Source organism: Elgaria multicarinata, chromosome 1, assembly GCF_023053635.1.
Source record: "Elgaria multicarinata webbii isolate HBS135686 ecotype San Diego chromosome 1, rElgMul1.1.pri, whole genome shotgun sequence".
In the NCBI taxonomy this organism is placed as follows: domain Eukaryota; kingdom Metazoa; phylum Chordata; class Lepidosauria; order Squamata; family Anguidae; genus Elgaria; species Elgaria multicarinata.
In genome coordinates this window covers 170,331,968-170,354,507 of record NC_086171.1, presented here as the reverse complement: position 1 = coordinate 170,354,507, position 22,540 = coordinate 170,331,968, and the positions used below count along the sequence as shown (strand labels likewise).

Here is a 22,540-nt window from a genome sequence, read left to right as displayed (position 1 = left end):
GTGCACTTATATGTTAAGTTTGATTATGTTATATAGATAGGATATTGATGTTATTCAACATTTATGTAGTATGTTGTTTCTTTAATTGTAATGGTGTATGTTTAAGTATTGTAGAAAAAAAAATATTTAAAAAAAATGAGATCTCCAGATCTCTTCATCAGGCAAGAAACAGTGATAATTTGAGAGCAAGCCCCCTTCTTTAAGGCAACCCTTCCAAATCTATCAGAGAAATTTGCTTACAGTCTCTCTTTAAGACAAGACCATTAACCATGTAGTGCCTTGGGATGGATGCACCTGTCAAGCTTGATTTTGCTCAGGTTCTCATTTTTGTACTGCTGAGTTTGTTCCAGCCTGTTTCTGCATCAGATTGTGAATTAATTTGCACAAAAACGTGCACATATTTCATGTGCAGTTTTCAAATATACACATTTTTGTAAGCTTTCAAAGACATTTTTGTCTGCATGATTTCAAATGTACATATTTTACGCCATTTTCTATTGAATAAAGCATTTTATGTGCATTTTTACAGCTATGCTTATATTTTTTGCACACACTTCTTCAGAAGTATGCATTTTGGGATGCTTTTTTGTGAACTGCATTGCAAACATTGGAAAAGTACAGGTTTTGGTGTCTCTCTGTGTCCCGGTTTATGTTTAGGTTTGAATTTGGTAGGTTTGCATTGAAATTGCAAACTGAACAAATTTCTTCCTCAGCCCTAGAAATGCCACGTTTTATCCTGGATCTTCCAGCTCAGTCTCGTCGTGTGCCTCATTTTCTGTCCTTCTGCACTGAGTGCTGCAGGCAGAACAGCGACCGTGATGCTTGTTTGGTAGCATTCCTTCTTCTACCAACTTTCTCAGAGCTGGTGTGTTCAGTGACCTTTTAGCCTCTCATGATGAAGGAAATGGAAAGACGGCAGGACGATTAGCCTTTTCTCTTCATTTTTCTTCATTTTGATAGACGCTCAAGACTTTCAGACCACTCTGGGGCTCTTCTCAAATGAAATGACTTTGGTGATGAGCCAGGTGTCCAACACATGCCAGCTGCAGTGCTCATAACTCAGCTTGTGACATGTAATGGCTTCTGTTCAAGGAGGAAGGTGGGGGGAGGGAGCACCTGGGAGACTCAGGCATGATAATGAACCTTAACTCTAGTGTCTCCAGTGTGGAGAGGAGGAATCCAAGCTTCAAGACCCTTCACCTCTATGTGAAGGAAATTAATTAGCCACAGCTTTCTTTTTTTAATTAAACTGTAGCTATTGCCTTCCATTGGTTTTCAGTCCTTTAAGTCTGAGTAGCTGGGGGATCTAATGCTTAGGAAAATGAAGGGCCACAGAGCCCAGTATTGGATATTCAGACTCCACAATGGAGAAACTCTTTTCAAGTGCTTAGCATACAAAGCGAGCAGAGAGTGGCACTGCACCCATTTTAGTCATCAACACAATGAGTCATTTTTCATTTCACTTCTTTGTTTTTCAAAAGATTGTACCCCCAGAGGTTTCCATTATGTTTCCTGTTCATTGACTTTTCAAAGTCTGCAGAGAATAACAACCTTGGGCCTTGAATACCTTAGAAACCACTTCCTTCCCTAATTCCCATTGCATTCTCCTAAGTCTGCAGTCCTCGCATCAGATTCACACAACAAGGGGATGCAAAGCAACAACTTGATGGATCCTCTGTGAAACCATTGAACTATCTATCACTGCAGACTCATCAACCGCCCAGAGAGCCTCGACTTTGGGGTGGTATATAAATGTAATAACAACAACAACAACAACAACAACAACAACTGAGCGTCTTTTAGAGGTTTTGCATAATCTTGCTGTTTGTGGGAATGTTTCAGGTTTTGTGAGCAAAAAAACAGCATGGGTTTTATTTAGCTCACTCCGAGCCCCAGGCATGAAGCCTAAATAAACAAGTACAGGCCAGTTTCTAAAGCAGGGATAGATAATTTCTATAATTGCAGATCCAGAAGCATACAGAAGCTGTCTGGTTTTATGGTTTTAAATTTTGTACATAGATTTTTAATGTTTAATGTTTTAATCTTTTGTAAACCATCCAAAGAGCTTCAGCTATGGGGCAGTATAGAAATTAGGGCTGTGCACCTCCTCAGGCCGAATCTGTGCTGATTCAGCCCACCTTGCCTCAGTTCCAAGTTGGTTCCGGGTCCCCGAAGCCAATCGGCACCAAAGTTTCAGGATGCCTCGGGCCACTTAAGAGCGGCACTAGCTCCTCCCTCCCACCACCTCAGGAAAGCCAGCACAAGGCCAGCCATGAGTTCTTTGGACTCACCTCCCTCTCCCTGCTCACTTGCCACCATCGCCGCTGCCACATCGTTCCTGCTGCCATCACTGCCACCACATTGCTCTTTCCGCCATCACCACCGCTGCATTGCCCGCCACAACCAGGAGACGTGGTGTTCCTAAGAACCAGGCCGTGATTTCAAGATATCGCGGGGACTCTGATTAGTACCTCAATGGTCAGAGCTCCCACGATATCTTGAAATCAAGGCCTGGTTCTCAGGAGCACCGCGTTTCTTGGTCGCAGCGGGCGATGTGGCAGCGGTGGTGCACTGGGCGGCGATGGCAGCAGGTGAGCGGGGAGAGGGAGATGAGTCCAATGGACTCATGACCAGCCTTGCTACTGGCTTTCCTGAGTGCCGGCTGCGCAGCTGGTACCCAGGGAGTTGCAAGACCGAGTTGCCTCGAAATGCCCGAATCTCGCCTTGGCTTTGGCACCGAGGCAAAGTGGGCAACCCCCAAAGCACCCCAAGTCAAATCAGGGCTGTTTTGGGGGCTCCGAACCAGCCTCCAAGGTGAATCAGGGGGACCGTGCACAGCCCTAATAAAAATGTAAATAATAATAATTAATAATAATACACAAGCCAGTCTACACACAGGTGGTCAGGCTGTGTAATAAAATCAGCACATTGTAGTAGTAGCAAGAGTGCTACAGTTATGAAGTGCAAACACGTGTCTGAGATATTATGTATGTAATGCAAAAGCAACTATAACTAGCTGTGACATATCTCTTATCTTTCATTTTACAAACAATTTTCCTGACAAGCACACCTTGATTAAAATCTGATAGGATAAATGGGAACCAAATCAAATTGCTTTATTGACTAGATAATCCACTCGTCCCCTTATTGGCCACCCTCTTTATTCTCCAGAAGAATCTGAAACACCAGCCCTGAGTTCTCCACAGCAGAGGCATATCTGACATTCTTTTGCTGAATTGTGACTGAGGCAGGATGTGACCGATCACTTTAAAATCCTAACTGAGCTGGGGAAAGTCAATGTCTACCAGTACCTAAATTAATAGGTAGGTGATACAAAAAGCTAAAGAACATTTTCCTCCCACACAGTTGACCACTGGAAGGTATTACAAATGGGACATTGCTGAGAAGGGCTGTATTATAACTGAATGCCCCTTCCCTGCTCTCCTGCTTCCTTCACACCAATACTCAAACTCTGAGAAGAAATTTAGGCAAATGGCCAGTGAATGCAGTAGGATGTTCTTAAATCCCTTATTGCAGAACAGGTAGGAATGCTGGTAGAGGATGAATTGTTCCACAGCTGTGTTCATTTTTCTAGTATACTTCTGTATCATCTGGTTCTGAATATGATTGGAAATCAAACACTTGGGTATATGAACAGCTTTGGAAGTGCTACTTGCCTGTTTACACTGCCCTGTTCTCTTGGTATTAGGTGCTCCCGGAGGGACAAGTGTGAGAGAGAAGATGAACCATACAGATTTGCAGCCAACATCAACCAGTGCATGAGTATCATTGTTCAACCCAGCAGCATCCCGGTTTCCGAGTACAGCCTTCCGGTAAGTAGCCATGGCAGATGTTTACTTGCTTTAAAAATATTTCCTATTCTCATTCTCTGAATTTCCACAAGAGTGAGATGTTCTACTGTCTCATATTACAAGAAGGATTCTGCTTAATACCTCCTACTAAAGTATAGAGGGGCAGAGAAAATAAATGCCCTTTTGCAAAGTTCTGTGGCAATGTTTATTTTATCCTGAGCCAGTAAGGTTGGATCTTACTGCTTTTCATTTACATGACTAAGGCCATAGCTAGACGAGGGCTGTGCATGATGCACAGGAGATCCCAGAAGCAGGGAGGGATGATCCCTCCATTTCCCCAGGATTTTGACCTACCCTTGTAGCCCGGTTTTTCTGTGGTCCCAGGCTGATCCCGAGACTGTGGAACATGTGGCCGGGCGTCACGGTTTGTCCCGCCTCCTCGCAGTCACTTGCGAAGAGCCGGGAACCGTTCATGGGCTGCAGAGCTCCTCAGGAGTGCTGTGCCCATTGTGGGTGGGATGGGGGGAGCGGGGAAATTATTATTATTATTATTATTATTATTATTATTATTATTATTATTAAAAATCTACCTTTGAGCACACAAGTGCTCGTGCGCTTCTTCTGTGTGTGTTTTTAAAAAAGAAAATGGTGGGCGCGACGTCCTCTCCCTCCAAGGTCATCACACGCCACATGTAAACAGAGGGGGAGATCTCGTGATAAAAATATCGCGAGATCTTCACCCCTTCGTCGCGCCAGACCAGATAGGTCTAGCTGAGGCCTGAGAGTTGTGAGAAGATGATTACTGCAAGGTTTCTTGCTTTGTATGACAATAAATAAATAAAATTCTGCATCAGGGCTCCATAATTATAAAATTGATCTTAAAATCGTGCTTCGTCTTGACAGTTATATCATTAGCTCAGAGTTAAGGGCCTATTCCATTACCCGCTCAGAATGTGGCAGCTAGAGTTTGACTCGTTCTGTGTTAACTTACAGCTGTAGCTGCCACACTCTTGCGAGAGCCACACACAACTCAAGCATGATTGGCTTTTTGTATAACACTGTGAATGGAGCACTTTGAGTGTTTCCATTGGTGTATAAACAGCCAATCCATGCTGAGCTTTGTGTGTGGCAATGGCGTCTGTGCTATCACCTCAGCATGTGTCAGCAGTGGCGGGAAGTGAACAAAAATTGACTTCTGTGTATAGAGATCTGAGGAGTTTGTGAGATTGGGCCCTAAGGAGATATCTTTTATTACCACTGAGTTTTTAGAGTTTTAATGGAAAATATAATTCTTTTATATTTTGAAACAACATGTGCAAGAAAATTGAAAACTGGGATACCTGCAGTCTTATTAAAAGCTTTGTACCACCAGGTTGTGACAGAATTGTCAACTCCTCTTCTGTGCCTACTGGTATTATCACTTTTCAGGTCAGTGGAGCAACTGCAACTGCAATGATGTAGTGACTTAACAAAATTGTCAAAGAGCTTTTTCACTTCTCCCTAGCAGAAAGAAAGAAAAGGAAGCGAATAAATGGTCCATGTACCTATTCCCTTCTCCCTTCCTTATGCAATGTCAGATGGTGATCTCTTTCCTTTCCCTATCCCATTTTTTCTAGCTCAGCTTGCTGGTGAATGATGCACCTGACCTGTCAAATGGCATCACTTGCGTATTCGGAAACCTCACTGAAGTGGAAGGCCAGGTTTTGGGCAAGCAGATCATATGCATTTCACCAGCATCTAAGGATGTCCCTGCCATACCAGTGGACCAGGGTGAGTTGGCCTGACAGTTGGGTTAAAGCATATGTGATCAACTTGTAGAATAGACAGTAGAAAGAAATTGTTGGTGGGCTTGAGTGTGGGAAAGGAATAGTCCTACACTCCTACCTGTCCCTGCAGTGTTGTTGTTTTCTGTTCCTTGACCGACTAAACTAGAGGCAAAGACACCCCAAAGAACACTTATCTTCATGCACACTAGAAAGATACCCTGCCATTGAATTGTGGCCCACTTTCTAGATGGTTGTCTTCCATTTGCATTTTATGTGGACTTACCTTACAATGCATGGGAGCAGTTAGCAAGTCGTAAAAGTCTGGACTTCTATGGAAAAAATGTTTTAAGATCCCATGAATCTTAAAGAGCAATTTTATTTTAGCATAGGTTTTAATGAACTGGAACTATATTATCAGTTGCGTGGAATGTTATCCTGAGTTGGTATGATTGTTGTGGGGCCAAAAGATCATGAAATGCAATGAGTGACACTGTCTGTGACATTTCTATGCAGGGACCATAGAATATATGCAAGGATAGAGTGACACATTCACAATAGGAATCATTGGATATAAAACTACCTTTCCAGCTATGATATTCTCACAAATGAACAATTTCTGATGTTAACGAAATTGAATTAAGATTGAATGTCTGTCTGCCCTGTATACCCCATGATGGCTGCACAGAAGCACTGCATTGTTTATATGATGCAGACACCAACTCATGGCCACCATGGGCTTTCCCTCACAAACTGTGCTTTTAAAAAGTCACTGACTTACAATGACTTTTTACTTTACTCCAAGGTCACCATCTTCTCTGCTGTGTCTGTTGATGGTGACCTCACTTCAGATTGAGGCAGGGCGCATTGCAGGGGTGGATTTAGGCCCTGAGTAGGTCAGGGGGATGCGTGGAAAGGCCAGGCAGAAGGCAGTGGGCAGACCCAATGAGCTGAATGGTCACCAGTGCTGCCCAGAAATCCCACACTCCCTCCTGACATGGCGATTTGCCTCTCCCGCCCCGCAGCAGTGATGCTGCAGGGTTTTGAGGGAATGAGCAGCAAAGTGATGCTGACAAGACACAGTCCAGGATGGACTGATACCTTGGAACTAGATGCAATAGCACCCACTTGCTCTGATGGGCCTTTCCTATAGTAGACAACTTCTGTATACCAGTCTGTTTCTTCACTTTACTAGGTAGATGCCGTAGTTTTACAAATGTCCCTTGTAAGTAAATGTCGTTGTGACATGTGGTTTGGCTACAGCTTTTATCCAGCAGACAGAACTTTATCCCCAAAGAGTAGGCAAGAAGTGGATATCATCCACAAATATGACTTCTCTGTAGTGGGTGTGATCTGCTTCTACCAAACTTTATACATCCCGCACATTTAAAAGCCAGTCTTTAAGCCATCTGTCTCCTGGGCTTATGTATCATTAGGGGTCTTAGTCTTTTGTTATTTGAGGCGGACCAGGAAGGAGGCAAGGTGGGTGTTACTCGTATCTGAAGTCTGACTTAGTCACCATGAGTGGGCAGAGAAGCTAACTTTTTTTTGGGGGGGGGGGTTGCTTTGCTAATATCATTGCTGTCAAGTTCTCTCTTACACATGTCATTATTAAACAGCTCATTGTTTTAAACTTGTTTTCTCATTAGCTCATTTCCATACTTTCCTGATCACTCTTTTAAATGCAGCAAATACTTAATGAATGTGCACGTAAGTTCAGGCCTGAAAGATCTAAGCAGAGCGAGGACAGAGTCCTGTTGCAGCTCAACTTTTTCATCCATTATCTGACTATTTTACCCTTTCCCAATTTCCCTTTGATACTGACTTTGGATCCCTCAGAGCAATATGTTTTCCACAAGTTGTGCAGCAGCAATTATGAGTACTTTTCCTTGTGCCCCTGTCATGGGTGCTTGGCAGATATGGTGAATCAAGATAGCATCACCAGTCAGGCCCAATATTCATATTGTCCCAGTGATGTGAGAGTTCCAGCAATGCCACCCTTTCCCACATCATTAGGATAATGTGAGGAGCCATGAACCAAGTAAGGGGACTTCATGCTTCAGCTTCACATATCAGCATGAACCCTGAAAACCTGGATAGTTGTTGGCATAGGAAAGAGATCCAGCATGGTCTCTTTCTGTGTGGCTTGGTGCTACTCACATAACCACAGTGGCATAGGAAGGAGTAGCACTGCTGTGGCTTCCACCTGCTGCTGGGGTGAGGACTAGGTCTTCGAGATTGTGAGAGGAGAAAAAGTGGCTTCTTAGGGATATAAAATCCAGCCCTTTTAGAGCTTTATCATCCAAAAAAAGCACTACTCACCTATATCTAGAAGGCTTTAGGGAGCCCATGCTAAAGTACCAGTGGGCTGTGACCCAGTGGTCCTCTTGAAAGAAGAGGCTGGTCACCACATACTGTCCCAGCTGAAGAGAAGCTCCATGGAGAGCACAATGCCATGAATTAAGTTTGCCACATCCAAACTTGAAAGAAAAGGTTGTAACAATCTCACCAGAATTGTGGGAAAGCATCCATGTTTGCAACTGAAAGGCCAGCAAGAGAAAAAGGTGAAGGAAAGAGGCCCAAAGGATAATGAAACTATGTATGGCGAGCCAGTGTGGTGTAGTGGCTAAAGCATTGGACTGGGAGCTGGAAGATCCAGGTTCTAGACCCCGCTCTGCCATGGAAATCCACTGGGTGACTTTGGGCCAGTCACAGACTCTCAGCCCAACCTACCTCACAGGGTTGTTGTTGTGAGGATAAAATGGAGAGGAGGAGGATTATGTACACCACCTTGGGTTCCTTGAAGGAAAAAAGGCAGGTTATAAATGCAATAAATAAATAAATAAATAAATATCTGAAAAGTTCCATTGTTGTGCCTGCGCTTGTTGTCTCAATCATCCTTCTCTCTTTCTATTTAATTTTCCAGACTGGTTTGGGATAGAGCTGCTGTTGAAATCCAGAGAGACCGGCAAGATGTTCGTCAGCACAGAGTTCAAGTTCTACAACTGCAGTGCCCACCAGCTGTAAGACATCCTTTCTTGTTCTTCCTATGCCTAAAGGCTTTAACAGTAATGCTAGATTTGCATAAAGGATTCTCAGTGTAGGAAAATATCTGTGTCAAGGAGTAGGTTTGAAAACCAAGATAGTGTGGCAAAAAGAGCCAAATGCAAGGCCCTGGCTGCCAGTGTTCACTGACATCTGCACCAGGCAGAACTATTTTTTCTCACATTTGTTAGGATAACTGGTTTTTAGGTACACCGATATATGAGCATGACTTGATCATCTTGTCACCAAAGGTAGTATTCAGATGATTAGATATCAAAGACAGGGCAGTATATCATCATCACGACAACACTATCATATTAAATTAATCATTGTAAGCTGCCTAAAGCCTTTTTTGAATGGTGGGCTATAAATGGATGAAATAAATAAATCCAATAAATCATGTTTTGTGATATTGTGCTTGTATAGGTATTGATATGTTGCATGCTAAGCCCTCTTGTACTGAGAGACTTAGGCAGGATCTACACTGCTGCTTTAAAATGGTTTATAACAGTATTGACAACTGTTGGGGTCCAGGACACACTCCAGATACAGTTTTCAAACCATTTTCAAAGTGTCATATCCTGCTTCATGTAGATCTGGCCTATGCCTTAGGATCAGGCTGTTAATATTAATTTGGCAGACTTTAAAACCAAGTCTTGCTTTTCTTAAGTCCTGTAACCTATGGGCCTGTTGTTTAGCCATCTGTCCCAAAAAGAAGTAAGCACTTCCTCTAAGAGTTTTCCAGGGATAATGGAGCCAGGATGTCTTGTCAGTAAAAAGTCAAAGGTAGCATAACTGTCTTTGATAAGGTGGGGGAAGCAAAATTCCATGGAACAACAGCTACTCCTAAACTGGAGGCAGGGCTGGCCCTACCATAAGGCAATGTGAAACATTCCCCGCCCCAGACAGCAGATTTTGAATGCCATGAAAGAGCAGCAAATTGTTAATTATTTACTTTGTTTTTATTGTATTTCTACTGCCAGGGGTGGAGAGAGGTGCTTATGGGATTTTCTGCCTCATATATTTGGCTGGCTTTGGATTCTATGCACTTTGACTTGGGTAGGTGAGTGAGGTGCCATTTGCTCCTCTGCCTCAGACAGCAAAATGTCTTGGGCCAGCCCTGACTAGAGGGGTTATGAAGAGGGCAATTCTAAGCTGTGGCAGGGTAGAAAATGGTGAAAGACTCGTTTTGATTGTGGAAATAGGAGCTAAAGAGCAGGTGCCACTCAGATCCTTGTCAATTAGAGAGAGAAGAGAGGAGAGAAATGGGTCAAATAAATGAGTAATTAAATATGCTCACACTGCTTAATATTCCTATCCCACTCAGATTTGCATTTGTATGATTAGAATAAGCTTCCTTAGCTATTAAGGTCATTACAGAAGAATCAAAAGGAAATTACAATTGAGGATTTAAGATGGAAGAAGATGGTTAATGTGTGTTTTAGCGCAGTACGGGGCGGGGTGGTGGTGGCCCACAATCTCTAGTTCAGCAGTAAAGCATATTTTATTTGTGAGGTGGTGAAATTTCTCATATATCTTATGTTAGATTACAGGGGTTGCTGTTGGTGTTTAATTTGGTTTTTCTAGTGGTACCAGAGAGAGAGAGTAATAGACCACAGTGGTCCACCTTGGCCTTAAAAATCTATGACTGACTATTGCATTACCATTTGTTGCTGTGGGAAAAGAGAATCCCAGGATTTTATGCCAGGAAAACAGAGAAAGCAGCAGGAGGAATTGAACTCTTACCCTATACAGATGCTATTGGCCACTGCAAATATTAACTTTCCCTTTTTCTCATACATTGTTTATGATTAGAAATAGAAGAAAAGATGCTTCTATGTGGTAGAAACAGAAATGCTCATGACTCAAATGCTGTTTAGAGGTTTGTCCCTTTGGGAGCAGCTGCTCTCAAAATATCCCAAGGCAAAATTTGGCTAAAAACACCATCTCAGTGACAGGAGAAGAAAAATTGCATGCATTGCAGAAGCTAACCAAAGCCCTGGGCAGAATCTAGAGCAATCACAGCTGTCTTTGCTTGAGTTCTACAGTAGCTGACCCACTAGATGGCATTAAACTATTGTTGCTGCTGTCATGTACCAATTACCTGGAGTCGTGAAAGTTACTGTCTGTAAGTGGCAGTACCTATCTGGAGCGATGTGGAAATTAAAATCCTCAAAAGAGAAAATGAAATTATTCCAAAAGTCAATTACTAGCAGACAACTTATATGGGGAGAGTGGTAGGGAGAGACAAGACAAGGGATAGAACTTTTTTTTTTTTTTTTTTTGTGGTATTCTAAATCTTTCTGGCTCATTAGCCAAAAAGCAACAACAATTCTCCAGCAAAGAAAAAAGCCATTTTATAAACTTTTAGCTGTGATACTATGATCATAGAGGAAAATAAGCAGTCCACAAACAGTCAAATGAACCACCCTTACTTTTGACGTGTTTTGTACAAAGCTTAGATCTGTGATGGTAATGAAAGGCCTGCTATCCCGGGCCGAAAGTCTTTTATCAAAAGTCATTTAATTTTTTTTCTTCATTGGTTTTCTTTTTGTGCATGTAATTGTACCAGTCATGTGAAGCCCACCCTTGCAATCCCAATTTATCACATAAAACTGGTAGTTGTGGATTTGAGGTTTGTTTCTGATTTGTTAGATTGTTTTTTTTTTACACTTTTAAGCCAAAAAATTGGTTCCCAAGAGCAGTCTGAATACAGGAGCAACTGGAATACCAAAAAAATATTCAAGGGAAATTTGAATACAAGACCTTGGTTCTAGAGGATAATTTGAATACGGTATAAAATGCACTTGGGGAAGGGGGATCTCAGTCAGGTCCATCCAAGAATGATGGAGGGGTGTCCAGCTGCTGCCTCCCTCCCTCTGATGGCAGGGTCAATGGGCATATGGAGATCCCTTTCTATCTGTGTCATCTGGATATCCAGTGTCCCATCTAGTGCCATCTTTTTTAAATGGCATACAGATTCAGCCCAAACCAAAGAATATTAGCCATAATTTCATTTTTATTTGCATTAGATTTTCAAGACTGCAGATACCCCAGACATATCAGTAGATAACTTACTCTGGATTCGGACCAGGCTTAACAGTTATATCAGACTTCCACTTTTAGAACAGGCTCACAAAAAAACTGCCCATGCTCCTGCTTGTGTGAACACCCTTTCTATCAGAAATGTGGCCTTGAAGACTACCCCGTCCAGATTAGTGTTTTACTGGTGCCTAGCAAGACTATGGATGTGTAGAGAATTGCCCATGTAACCATGATGATTAAGGCCTTAGCTAGACATACCGGATAATCCTGGATGGAGGAGGGGTGATCTCGCGTTGCGATTAACACAAGATCTTGCCCTTGTTTACACTTAAGGCATGGCGACCTCCAGAAGAGAGGCATCATGCCAGCCACTTTTTTAAAAAAAGATGGAGTGCACGAATGCTCGTGTGCAAATGTAAGGCTTTTTTTAAAAAAATTAAGTCATTACCCGCTCCCCCCTACCCCCGATGGGAGCAGCACTCCTAAGGAGCACTGCGCCCCATGCGCGGCTTCCGGCTCCGTGCAAGTAATCGCGTGGAGCCGGCTCAAGCCGTGGCAACGGGCCACACTTTCCACGGTCCTGGAGACCATGGAAAAAGCGGGCCCAAAGTGTAGGGTTGTATCCCAGGGCCAGGGAGGGATGATCCCTCCCTGATCCCGGGATCCCCTGTGCGTCATCTGGAAGCACAGGGATGATCCCGAGGTTCGCCCCGGGATAAACGCTGGTCTAGCTAAGGCCTAGATGTACTATTAACAGCACATTTCAATTCTAATGTCCAAATATTCACAAGACAATGCTAATTACATGAATTGTCCCTAAGGCTTTCTAATAAGCTGAGGAGCCACAAAGGATGAGATGCTTTACCTTGTGAGTTCTCTGCGTGGCAAAGTCCACCTTTTTGTTCTCTATATATCCAGTGCCTGACCCAGTGGAGAGATATACTGAGCTCTGGATAATGCATCATATTAATTGTTTGAGATGACAAGCTCCATCCAATGAGCGTTTTATTGCACACTCGTTACTGGGCACTCATGGATTCCTTGGAGGTAGCTCACATGATGTTGTCTGCCTCTCACGCCCCTTCCGCCCCTTCTGGTCTTCCTTGCGCCGCAAGAAAAACCAGAAAAACTACGAAATATTTTTTTAAACCAATGTTGCTGCTCTCTCCTACTGTGTGTGGGAGAAGCAGCATGTTCACAACGAGGGACTGAATAGCCCTCATGCACCTTGTTTACTTCCTGTTTGAAAACAGGAAGTAGCTGAGTGTCCATGGAGAAGTGACAGTTGCCAGCGTTAGCCAGCATTTCTTCCAAGGTGTGATGAAACTCAAAATCTAATACGCAGGTTTGTGTCTCAGTGGATATATTTCAAAAAGCATTCATCAACATACATCTTTGCACATAAGCAGTGTAGCATAGTGGTTAGGAGGCTAAGCTGTGGACTATGAAGTCCCTGAGTCAAATCTCACCCCTGCTATAAATTTTTTAGGTTGCTTAGGCAAGCCACTGATAAGCCGCTTAGGCAAACCTGCACCTGCAATATGGGGACAATAATAGTAAACTATTTTACTGGGTTATTGTAAGATTAACTGAGAAGGTGTATGGGAAGCACTTTGAAGTCTCAGGAGGTACAGTACAAATGCTAAGTATTATTGTATCCTTTCACCTGCATGGTTCTATCTGTTTCCTTGCAGATGCGCCGGAAGTGCAAAAACATTTTTTTTCTAAGTTCCGTCAAAGTTTTATTATGTATCACGCTGCCCATCTGTTTCTAGATTTTCATTTTAACACTTGTTAGGAGTAAGGAAGAAAGCCATTTGGCAGTAGAAGCTGACATTAAAAACTAAAAGACACCAAACTGTCAATATCATAGATAGAAAAATGCATCAAGTATCCACCCGAGCAGTGTTCATTCTTTTTAAACAAATCTGCATATAGTTTAATTAACATTTTAATACATGGATCCATAAATGTTGTTGTTTTATCAATAGTATTATTATTGGCTATTCCGTAATTATCAGATGTAATAAAAAATAAACACATTTGCTCAGACTTATGCTTTCACCCCCATAACTTGGTCTTTTATTTATTTCTTGGCAGGTGCCTGTCTTGCGTGAACAGTGCTTTTCGCTGCCACTGGTGTAAATATCGAAACCTCTGCACTCATGATCCCACAACATGTTCATTCCAAGAGGGGCGGATTAATGTTTCTGAGGTATGCACACTGGATTTAGGGGCTACGCAGCACCTTTTATTGTAGTACTAGTCTCAGATCTTTTCCTCATGATTTTCCTCTCCTCCTCCCCCCTCCCTCCCTCTCCCCTTGCACACACACACATCCACAAAGACTCAAACCTTTCCAAGGTGAAAAGTAAAGGTGAGCGATCTCATTTTAGGGATTGGGATTGGTTGGGCTAAAACGCAAATGGAGGGTACAGAACCACACAGGTGTACATCACAATTCGAGCCAGAGATGGAGGTTGTTTTGTAAGCAGAAGGCCTGTAAAAAACTCATTCTCTTGAAAGAATGGTAAAGAGCATCTATTTGATTGATGCAAAAGATAATGATCCCCATCATCTTCTATTCTAGCAAAAATTGGGTTCTGTATCTTTAGGCGGTAATTCACCATCTGTTTACTGAAGCACAAATCCCAGAGAAATAAATGGGGTTTATCTAACATATAGCTAGCAGGATTCTACCACTTTATATGGATTGTCACAGCCATGGCAGCACATATATGTTTATAGAGCCTGCTTTTGACATGATACCGCAGAGTGTCTTACTGAGGATCTCGGTCAGAGACCTAACAAGAAGAGGATTTATGCAGAGTGGTTTGGACAGAGTGTTCTTCATCCTCACTCATTGTAAAGCAGATTTGGGAGTCTATTATCAGCATTTTTATGCTTTGATTATGTGTTTGCCATTAAGCCAAGTTTATTAATGAATTGGTAAGTATAGTAATGTAGGCATATTTGTAAATGTTGGGGTGGATTTGGGTTATGGATATCTTTTCTTTAACTCTTGGCTGAAACTAGGAAATCACAAATATCGAGACCTGGAAGCACATGATTGAAAAAGAGCTGCACCCACATTTAATCTGTGTTACAAATATGGCTAAAGGCATAGTGCAGGTAGCTGGTCAGCCCTGCAGCATGAGGCGGCCTGCCTAGGAATACCAGCTCAACCAGGCTGGCCTTCTTCTCTGAGGAGGTCCCTCACAGGGATTGCAAACAGTTTTTTTGGTTTTTTTACTTGATTTTTCTGGTTTTATTCTAATATAATAGGAATGTAGAAGCGGGTTTAAAGCACGGAATCATGGGCCGAGGGAGAAGAGGAATGTTGGTTGTGTGCCTCTCAGCTGAAGTAATACATCTAGCCATCTAAAGGAGGGAACATGAGATCTAAAATCCAGGATCTAAAATAACCTAGCTGCACAACTGGTTTGAGGAAATGTACTGACTGAGGGGCCAAACTACACATAACTTCAATCATGTAGTTTACCCTTGAGTGTAAGCATTTTCCTCCCAGCAAGGGAAGAACCTGACTGGGACCCCTGGATCTGGATGCAGCAGGGTGGGGGGTGGGGAGGAACTGCACCTGCATTTTGCATCAGAAATTGCCAGCTGTTATCAACAGAGATTGTTTGTGGGAGAAGAGCTTTGTCCTTCTAGCTGAGAAGAATGAGTGTGTTGGTAAGGTAGGTCAGACAAGACACTATCCGGGAGATCAGGCAAAAGCTTTCATTTCCCTTTTTGACAATAAGAACTTCAAGCCATCAACATTTTGAAAAGGCGAGAGGTGTGGAACGTATGCCTTTGGTTGAAAACTTCACATATATTTCACATTGCAACAGGGATAATTGGCTGTAATTCAGCCTCATAAAGGTGGAGTCTGACCAGCAAGGAAATGAGATTAAAGAGAATAAAACCCTCAGTAATAAGTGGGGAAAAATCAAGTTTCCTTTCTTCATATCAAGGATTTGTGCTGCATACTAAATCAACAAGAAATATCAGGCTAAAACAACATGATTATCTTCCTGATGGAGTGTTAAGCATGAAACATGAAAGAGCGTCATGCTTGTATGCATGAGCAGGGCTTGGCAACCATCAGATGTACATAACTATTCTTATAAATAAAAGGAAGCACTTCTTCACACAGTGCATAGTTAAATTATGGAACTCACTACCACAAGATGTAGTGATGGCCACCAATTTGGATGGCTTTAAAAGGGGGTTGGATAAATTCCTGGAGGTGAAGGCTATCAAAAGCTACTAGCCCTGATGTGTGCTATCTCCGGTATTTGAGGCAGTAAGCCTGCATTCACTAGTTGCTTGGGAACATGGGTAGGAGGGAGCTGTTGCACCATGTCCTGCTTATGGGTCCCTGGTTGACAGCTGGTTGGCCACAGTGTGAACAAAGTGCTGGACTAGATGAACCCTTGGTCTGATCCAGCATGGCTGTTCTTATGTTCTTATAACTGGAATGGTCACTGCCTTGTTGGTGCCTTTAACCAAAATGGACACCAGGTGGCTTGCACTCTGAACTTCAAAGCGTTTCACTCAGAAGGAAGAGAAATGCCCAAGGAGGAGTACTCAAGTCTGGAGACAAGGTTTAAGTTTTCAATAGCTTGATACAAAACCAAGATGCATCTTTTCAAACTGGCACATGGGAGCGATTATCTTTTATTTTTCCTGTGCTCTAATGTGGATGGATTTTCCTTCCTGGCCAGTGGAGTACTCTGCATTCCCTTTGCTCGACATCAGGATCCAGTTTTGCACTTTGAAAGCAATAATGACCAAGTTCCCCAGTAGGATGGTCTTACTACCCCAGCAGGAAATGGATGGGGCAGGAGGGGACACACACACACAAAAGGGTTATTTTATCTAGGCCAGGATAAGGAAGTGAATGAGCGACACAGCTGGGAATCCAACTCTGGAGGGAATCCCAACTCTGTGTCTACTCTAATTACTATTACAAACCTCTTCATGGATTTGGGCAAAATATTCCAAAGTGCAATTCCCCCAGTGTGCTGAGCTCTCCTAAAAATCTAACCACATGGAAAGGATTGAGGGCTGCAGGAGATTTGGGTTTCTTGGAGATCATGTATTCATTTTTTTTTAATCTTCTACTTACCCATAGAAAGACTTCTCTGGGATCTGATTTGGGGGAACTGAAATGCTTGGGGAAATCTCCTTGTCACTTCCTGACTGTTATCTGTAGCTGGCAGAGTTAATGTTCGCCTCTCTCTCTCTCTCTCTCTCTCTCTCTCTTTCTTTCTTTCTCATTAGCTTATGTTGAGCAAATGTATTGTGCCACATTGAGGGATCGCTCTTGCTAAGCATGACCATGATGATACAAATGGAATATTGTTCCTCTATGCTCCAGACACGCATATGTGCTCACACCCAGCCAGCTCAGCAGGCTCATTTGCTTAGTCTCTGAGGAAAATAAAATGCTGTTTGTGAGAACAAAACCGTACTCCAGTTATTCTGTTAAAAGCACTTTGCAGAGAGCAATGCTTGGGGTCCAAAAATGTCTCTGTAAGGGTTTCCGCTTTCAGCATCACCCTGCTGGCAAAGCTGTTCTTACATCTGCCTTAATATATTAGCAGAATTCTCTCACACAAGTAGGCATTGTTAACAGAGGGTGTATTGCCTTTGGAACCTAGGCAAAAATGATAATATTTCAGACAAACTAGTTCCTGTCAAAGAAGAAAATATACACAAAACCTTCCATATGGATACTGGCTGGCATACAACTTAATATCAGGATGGATGTAAATGCGGGAGTTGACCTCCACAACCATTCTGATGCATTAGCTGGCACATCTTTTCTGAAAGGTTAAAATCATACTCTTTATCAGACGTTAAACCAATGGTAAGAACCAATGACATGTTGCTAGCAATTGCTTGTTTATGTTTGAGTGCAGGCAACTTGAAGCCTTTAAAGCAAGGTTATAGTTTGCAAAATGACTGAAAAAGTGGCACTTTCATGTTTCATCACTTTGTTCCCTATTAATGCTCAGAGGCAGATCGGCAGTCTACAGTCACTCAAGCAAATTTGCACTGCTTGATTTCTTTTCTTCTTTGCACTTCAGCAGAATTATTCTTCAACCCAGTTAAACAACTGTGCTCTTACACCTATTCAAGCCAGACTGCTAGGACAGTGAGCACATCTGAAGTGAATTTTGTCGGAGGAATTCGCTAAAAACAGGATGATTCACCTTGTGAGGAGAATCAGTTGTCAAAATGTTGGTTTATTAAAATACTTCTAGTCTCACCTTTTCACCACATCCCCTCTAGGACACTTACAATATAAAATTTTAAAAGAAGCTTGGTTTAAAAAAAGAAGAAGTTAGCAGTATAAAACAGCCATGAGAGAAAACATAAAAGCCCGTTTCCTGCCCAAATTAATTTTTTTCAGCAGCAGCAAATAAAATTATTATACCCTAGAATCTTTTTTTAAAGCCACATCTTAGCCATTCATGGAAAGGTCAGGATCAATATGGCCTTCCGATGGAAAATGTTCCAACAAAGCTCATACTGAAGGAGACGAGTATTAAATACGTTAAGGGACCAGTCCTATGTATCTTTAGATATAAAAAAAGTCCTACAACTGCCAGCCTTCCCTAGCCAGAATTTGTTAACATTCTCTTTCAGGTACCGATGATGCAATGTACATCTGAATGTTTTATCCAATATTTTGGAGGCAGGGGTTTTACCATGCTTCTTCATTCCAATAAATACCCAGTCATCATCATGGATATGGGCAGGTTCTCAAGCATCATGTCTTAATTTTTGCATATCAATGGCTTCCACGTGAGCAATTCTCCACAGCCCAAAGACACTGCTCACTCACCCCATCCCACCCCAAAAGCATTATAGAAAAATGTAGATGATGTGGACCACTGTGAACATATAAACACTGGCTTGGGAAATGGAAATAGAAGCAATGTCTTCTCATCATGAATTCAGAGGCCATAGCTAGACGAAGGCTTATTCCAGGGATCGCCCCAGGATCATCCCTGTGCATCCAGATGGCACACAGGAGATCCTGGGGGCAGGGAAAGATGATCCCTCCATTTCCCCGGGATTTTACCCTATCCTTCTAGTCCAGTTTTTCCACAGTCCCAGGCTGATCCCAAGACCGCAGAACATGTGACCGGGCATCGCGGTTTGTCCCGGCTCCTCGCAAGTTACCGCGAGGAGCCAGGAAGAGGAGCTCTGTGCCCATCGGGAGTGGGGTAAAGTATTTTTTTTAAAAAAAAAACCACCTGTTCACGAGCGCTCGTGCACTCTGTGTTCCTTAAAACAAAAAATGACAGCTGCGATGTCGCGCGCTGCATGTAAACCAGGGCGACGATCTCACAATCATAAAATTGCAAGAACGCCTCCCTTCAACGCCCCGTCATTTAGCTAAGGCCAGAGTTAAGCCTTAGCTAAATGTGGAGCTCAGTATCAAGTGAGAATGCAGCATAAGATTAGAGTTTGGCCTAGAGACTTGCCATCCCTGTTGACAAATCGAACGGCAGTGAACCCAGCTGGATTCTAAGGTCCCTGCATTGTGTTTTCAGTGGAAGCATTTGGGGTAAAAAATAATTTTGTTGCTATGGAATCATCGACAAAATATACATGGAAGGCCTTGGTGCTAACAGATCTACATTTAATCAAAGAGCAACCATTTCTGATTAATGTTGGCTGCAGGGGTGGCTTGTTGTCAATGGTACATCATTCCATAGGTGGCCAAGTATTAGCAAGGCTCCTAGGAAATCATTCCCATTCATTTTCCTCAAGGATTAAAAGGGACAATTCTCCAACATCACAATATTGTGTAATAGTCTAGGCTAGACTTCCCCAACCTAAACTACAGCTTTCAACATCCCTAATATTTATTCATGCTGTTTGGAGCTGAAACATCTGGAGGGCACATGATGGAAAGAAGGCTGGTGCAGACAGCTCACTCCTATTAACTTTAGTGAGAAATGCAGTTCACTAAGATTAAAGTTGTCTCACTGAAATAAAGGGAAAATGGAATATGTCTATACCCACAAAGGCAAAGGATTTATCAGGTGAGCTATCAAAGCCTATCAAAGTATGTATGCTCCACCCTTTAAGTAAATATAAGAAAGGCACCTCACTGTGGAGATCGGCTTTTAAATGAGCCCTATAAAATGATGAAAGATTTCGGGGTGGGTGGGGTGAATTGGTTGTCCTTGTATAATTGTGTGAGGTTTATGATAACAAAATATGTAACTGTATAAATTGGGGGGTGGATCCAGATGGTGGAGAATATATATAATTTTCTGTGGTCTTATCTCAGTGGTGAAATTAGGAGAATTATTTAATTTATTTCTTCCTAACTTGGGGTTAATTTTTCTTCTTTGGTGTCCACTTAGTACAGTTAATGTAGTTACCACATGTGTGGCACTGAATCAAGCAGATGGAGTATTCACAAACATCGAAAGGTTAAACTGAAGGTGCATTCTGTTTCCTTTCAGTGGAAATTTTTTTAGATAATATTCTCACCTGGAAAAATCACCATACCTGATTGTGTTTTCAGCCTGGTTTGAAGTTCCTTGTAATTATAATCATTGTCAGCATCATCAACAACAAAAAACTGAAGCATCTGCCTGACCTTTAAATGCCTAGATCTTTTTACTAAAGGCTGGAGCCCAAAGCCAAGTAAAGCCAGCCATCTTATTCATTAGTCATTTTGCTGACAGACTTTGCCAGCACATGAAGCCTTAATATGAATTCAGATGTATGTTATGTAAAACGTATGACAGAGCATCCACAAGACTGTTTGTATCAGTATCTCATTTTAATTTACTAGACTGGCAGTGTTTGAGAGTTGTGGACTGGAAGGAGCAATGCACGTGCTTCTGATTTTTGCCATGCTCTCTGTTAAGCATTCCTTTTCCTTCCTGAGTACCATTGAACCACCAAGCAATATTTTACAATTCTCCAAGACTGAAAGGCAGCATGCAGCTTGGGTGTGGGGAGAGGCAAGGCTGCTGAACAGGAAAGGCTTTCAGGAGCCCGGTGTGCAACCACTGGTATGTACATAAGGGGTTTCAGTGATTTGTGGTCTTTACTAAAACTAGAGATACACCGTGTACTTCTGAACCAGAACCATGTTCCATTCTTTCTTATGGATACAAGGACTCTGTTGCCCAAACGGTCCAGGAAGCACACCCATCTTCCTGCCCACCAGGTCTTGCCCATGCACTTCGGTGGAACGGGAGAACATTATGGAGACCCCACTGTATTGAAGCAAATGGAAGAGTCAGTCAAGCAGGCGGTCCTGACATCCACAATTAATGATATATACAAGGACAGGAGCTATGCCATACATTTCTTGGCACAAATACAATATACTTTCTCAAAATGTTGTCCATATTTTGAATACTAGAATATTAGGAGGATTTCCAATGAAGTCTGGTTTGAAATCGTAAATAGTGTACATAGTGTATAAAACAGAGACATTCTGAATATCTGTCCTAACGTTTTTACAGAGATAATTAACATTTCATTCTGTGACACATACCAGGAGTAATCTAATTTATGAAAGTATATTTAGAATAACCCAGGTGTTTTAAAACAAACAAACAAAAACCCCACTGGGTTGTTGTGAACAAGTCAGTGTGCTAGTCACTGTGACTTTGAGTGCTCCTGCTTGATTTTTCCTGCTTGTCTTCTCCTGACAGTGGGAGTGGCTAAAGAACTCTGGCTTGTCTCTCTTTCAACAAGCCAGAGTTGGAATCCAGTTTTTAAATTAAATTTTTAAAAAATAAAACTTGGTTTGTTGCATACAAACTGGGCCGCCATGTTGGACTGTAGCTCATGAACATGCAACGTTCCTGAAAATGCAAAAAAGCTATTAGAATAAAAATAAATAATATAATACATGAAACCCAAACATTGATTTGGCTATCATGTGCAGATCCGTCTTGGGATCCTTATGTAGTTTTTCACACAATGGCATACTAAAAGCTTGTTTGGTTTGTGGTGGTGGTGAATACCAGTACTCAGAGAGAAAGCAAGCTGCATCAATTCATATTACACTCTAGGAGGTATGGTAAAAACAAAACCATTAGGCTTCCTGTTTTTGCCAATCATTTAAAAGGTAGCTTCAAACATTTATTGTTGTTTTCTCTTGCTAAAAATGCACTAGCCATACTAGAGTGACCAGATACAAAAGGGAACAGGGCTTCTGCAGTTTAAATTGTTGTGATGAAGAGGGAATTTCTCCAGGTGCTGCACGCACACAAATGACACCTGCTGAAATTCCCTTTTCTACACAACTGTTAAAGATACAGGAGCCCTGTCCTCCTTTCCATAGGGTCACCCTACTCAACAGCATTGGAATCATGGCCTTTTATATTATTAGTCTTTTCTATACACTTTCTCGTGATTTTGTCCTATCGAAGGAGGTTGCATTTTGTTAAATAACAGCTGTGAATCTGATTTACTAAAGGAATTGTGGTCAGTAGGATTTCAATAGCTGCTGACAACAGGGAGATTTGCAACAAGGTAAGAGAAATTAGCAGCCCTGTATTTTGGGAAAGATCACAGAGGGTGGGTTATATTTTAAAGCAAAATGTTGACTAGAACTGCAGGCATTAATGAGATAAAGCTGAGGTTGCATGTGCAAGGGGGCATATTTATTCAAAGCAAATTGGCTGACATAAACTGCATTTTACATTATTAGTAATATTTAATCTTCATGGTGAAATGCACTAGTCTGTTTGCAAAGGAAAGGCCAGACAACAATATATAATAACAAATTGGATTTTTTAAAAACAACAACAAGAACACTACAGATAAGATGAACAGAAATTCAGCATTTACTAAACATTCTGGCTACTACTGGAG

At 42.1% G+C, this 22,540-nt stretch overlaps 1 protein-coding gene across 2 annotated transcripts in view; it reads left to right on the top strand.

The window, feature by feature from the left end:
* The window catches only part of PLXNA2 (plexin A2), a 498,241-nt gene that overhangs the window by 306,540 nt on the left and 169,161 nt on the right, over nucleotides 1-22,540 (top strand). For both annotated transcript variants that reach the window (XM_063142969.1, XM_063142979.1), the window contains exons 6-9: nucleotides 3,710-3,833; nucleotides 5,429-5,582; nucleotides 8,502-8,598; nucleotides 13,766-13,880. In XM_063142969.1, the coding sequence (XP_062999039.1) occupies nucleotides 3,710-3,833; nucleotides 5,429-5,582; nucleotides 8,502-8,598; nucleotides 13,766-13,880 (490 nt within the window). The remainder of the gene's footprint in view (nucleotides 1-3,709; nucleotides 3,834-5,428; nucleotides 5,583-8,501; nucleotides 8,599-13,765; nucleotides 13,881-22,540) is intronic.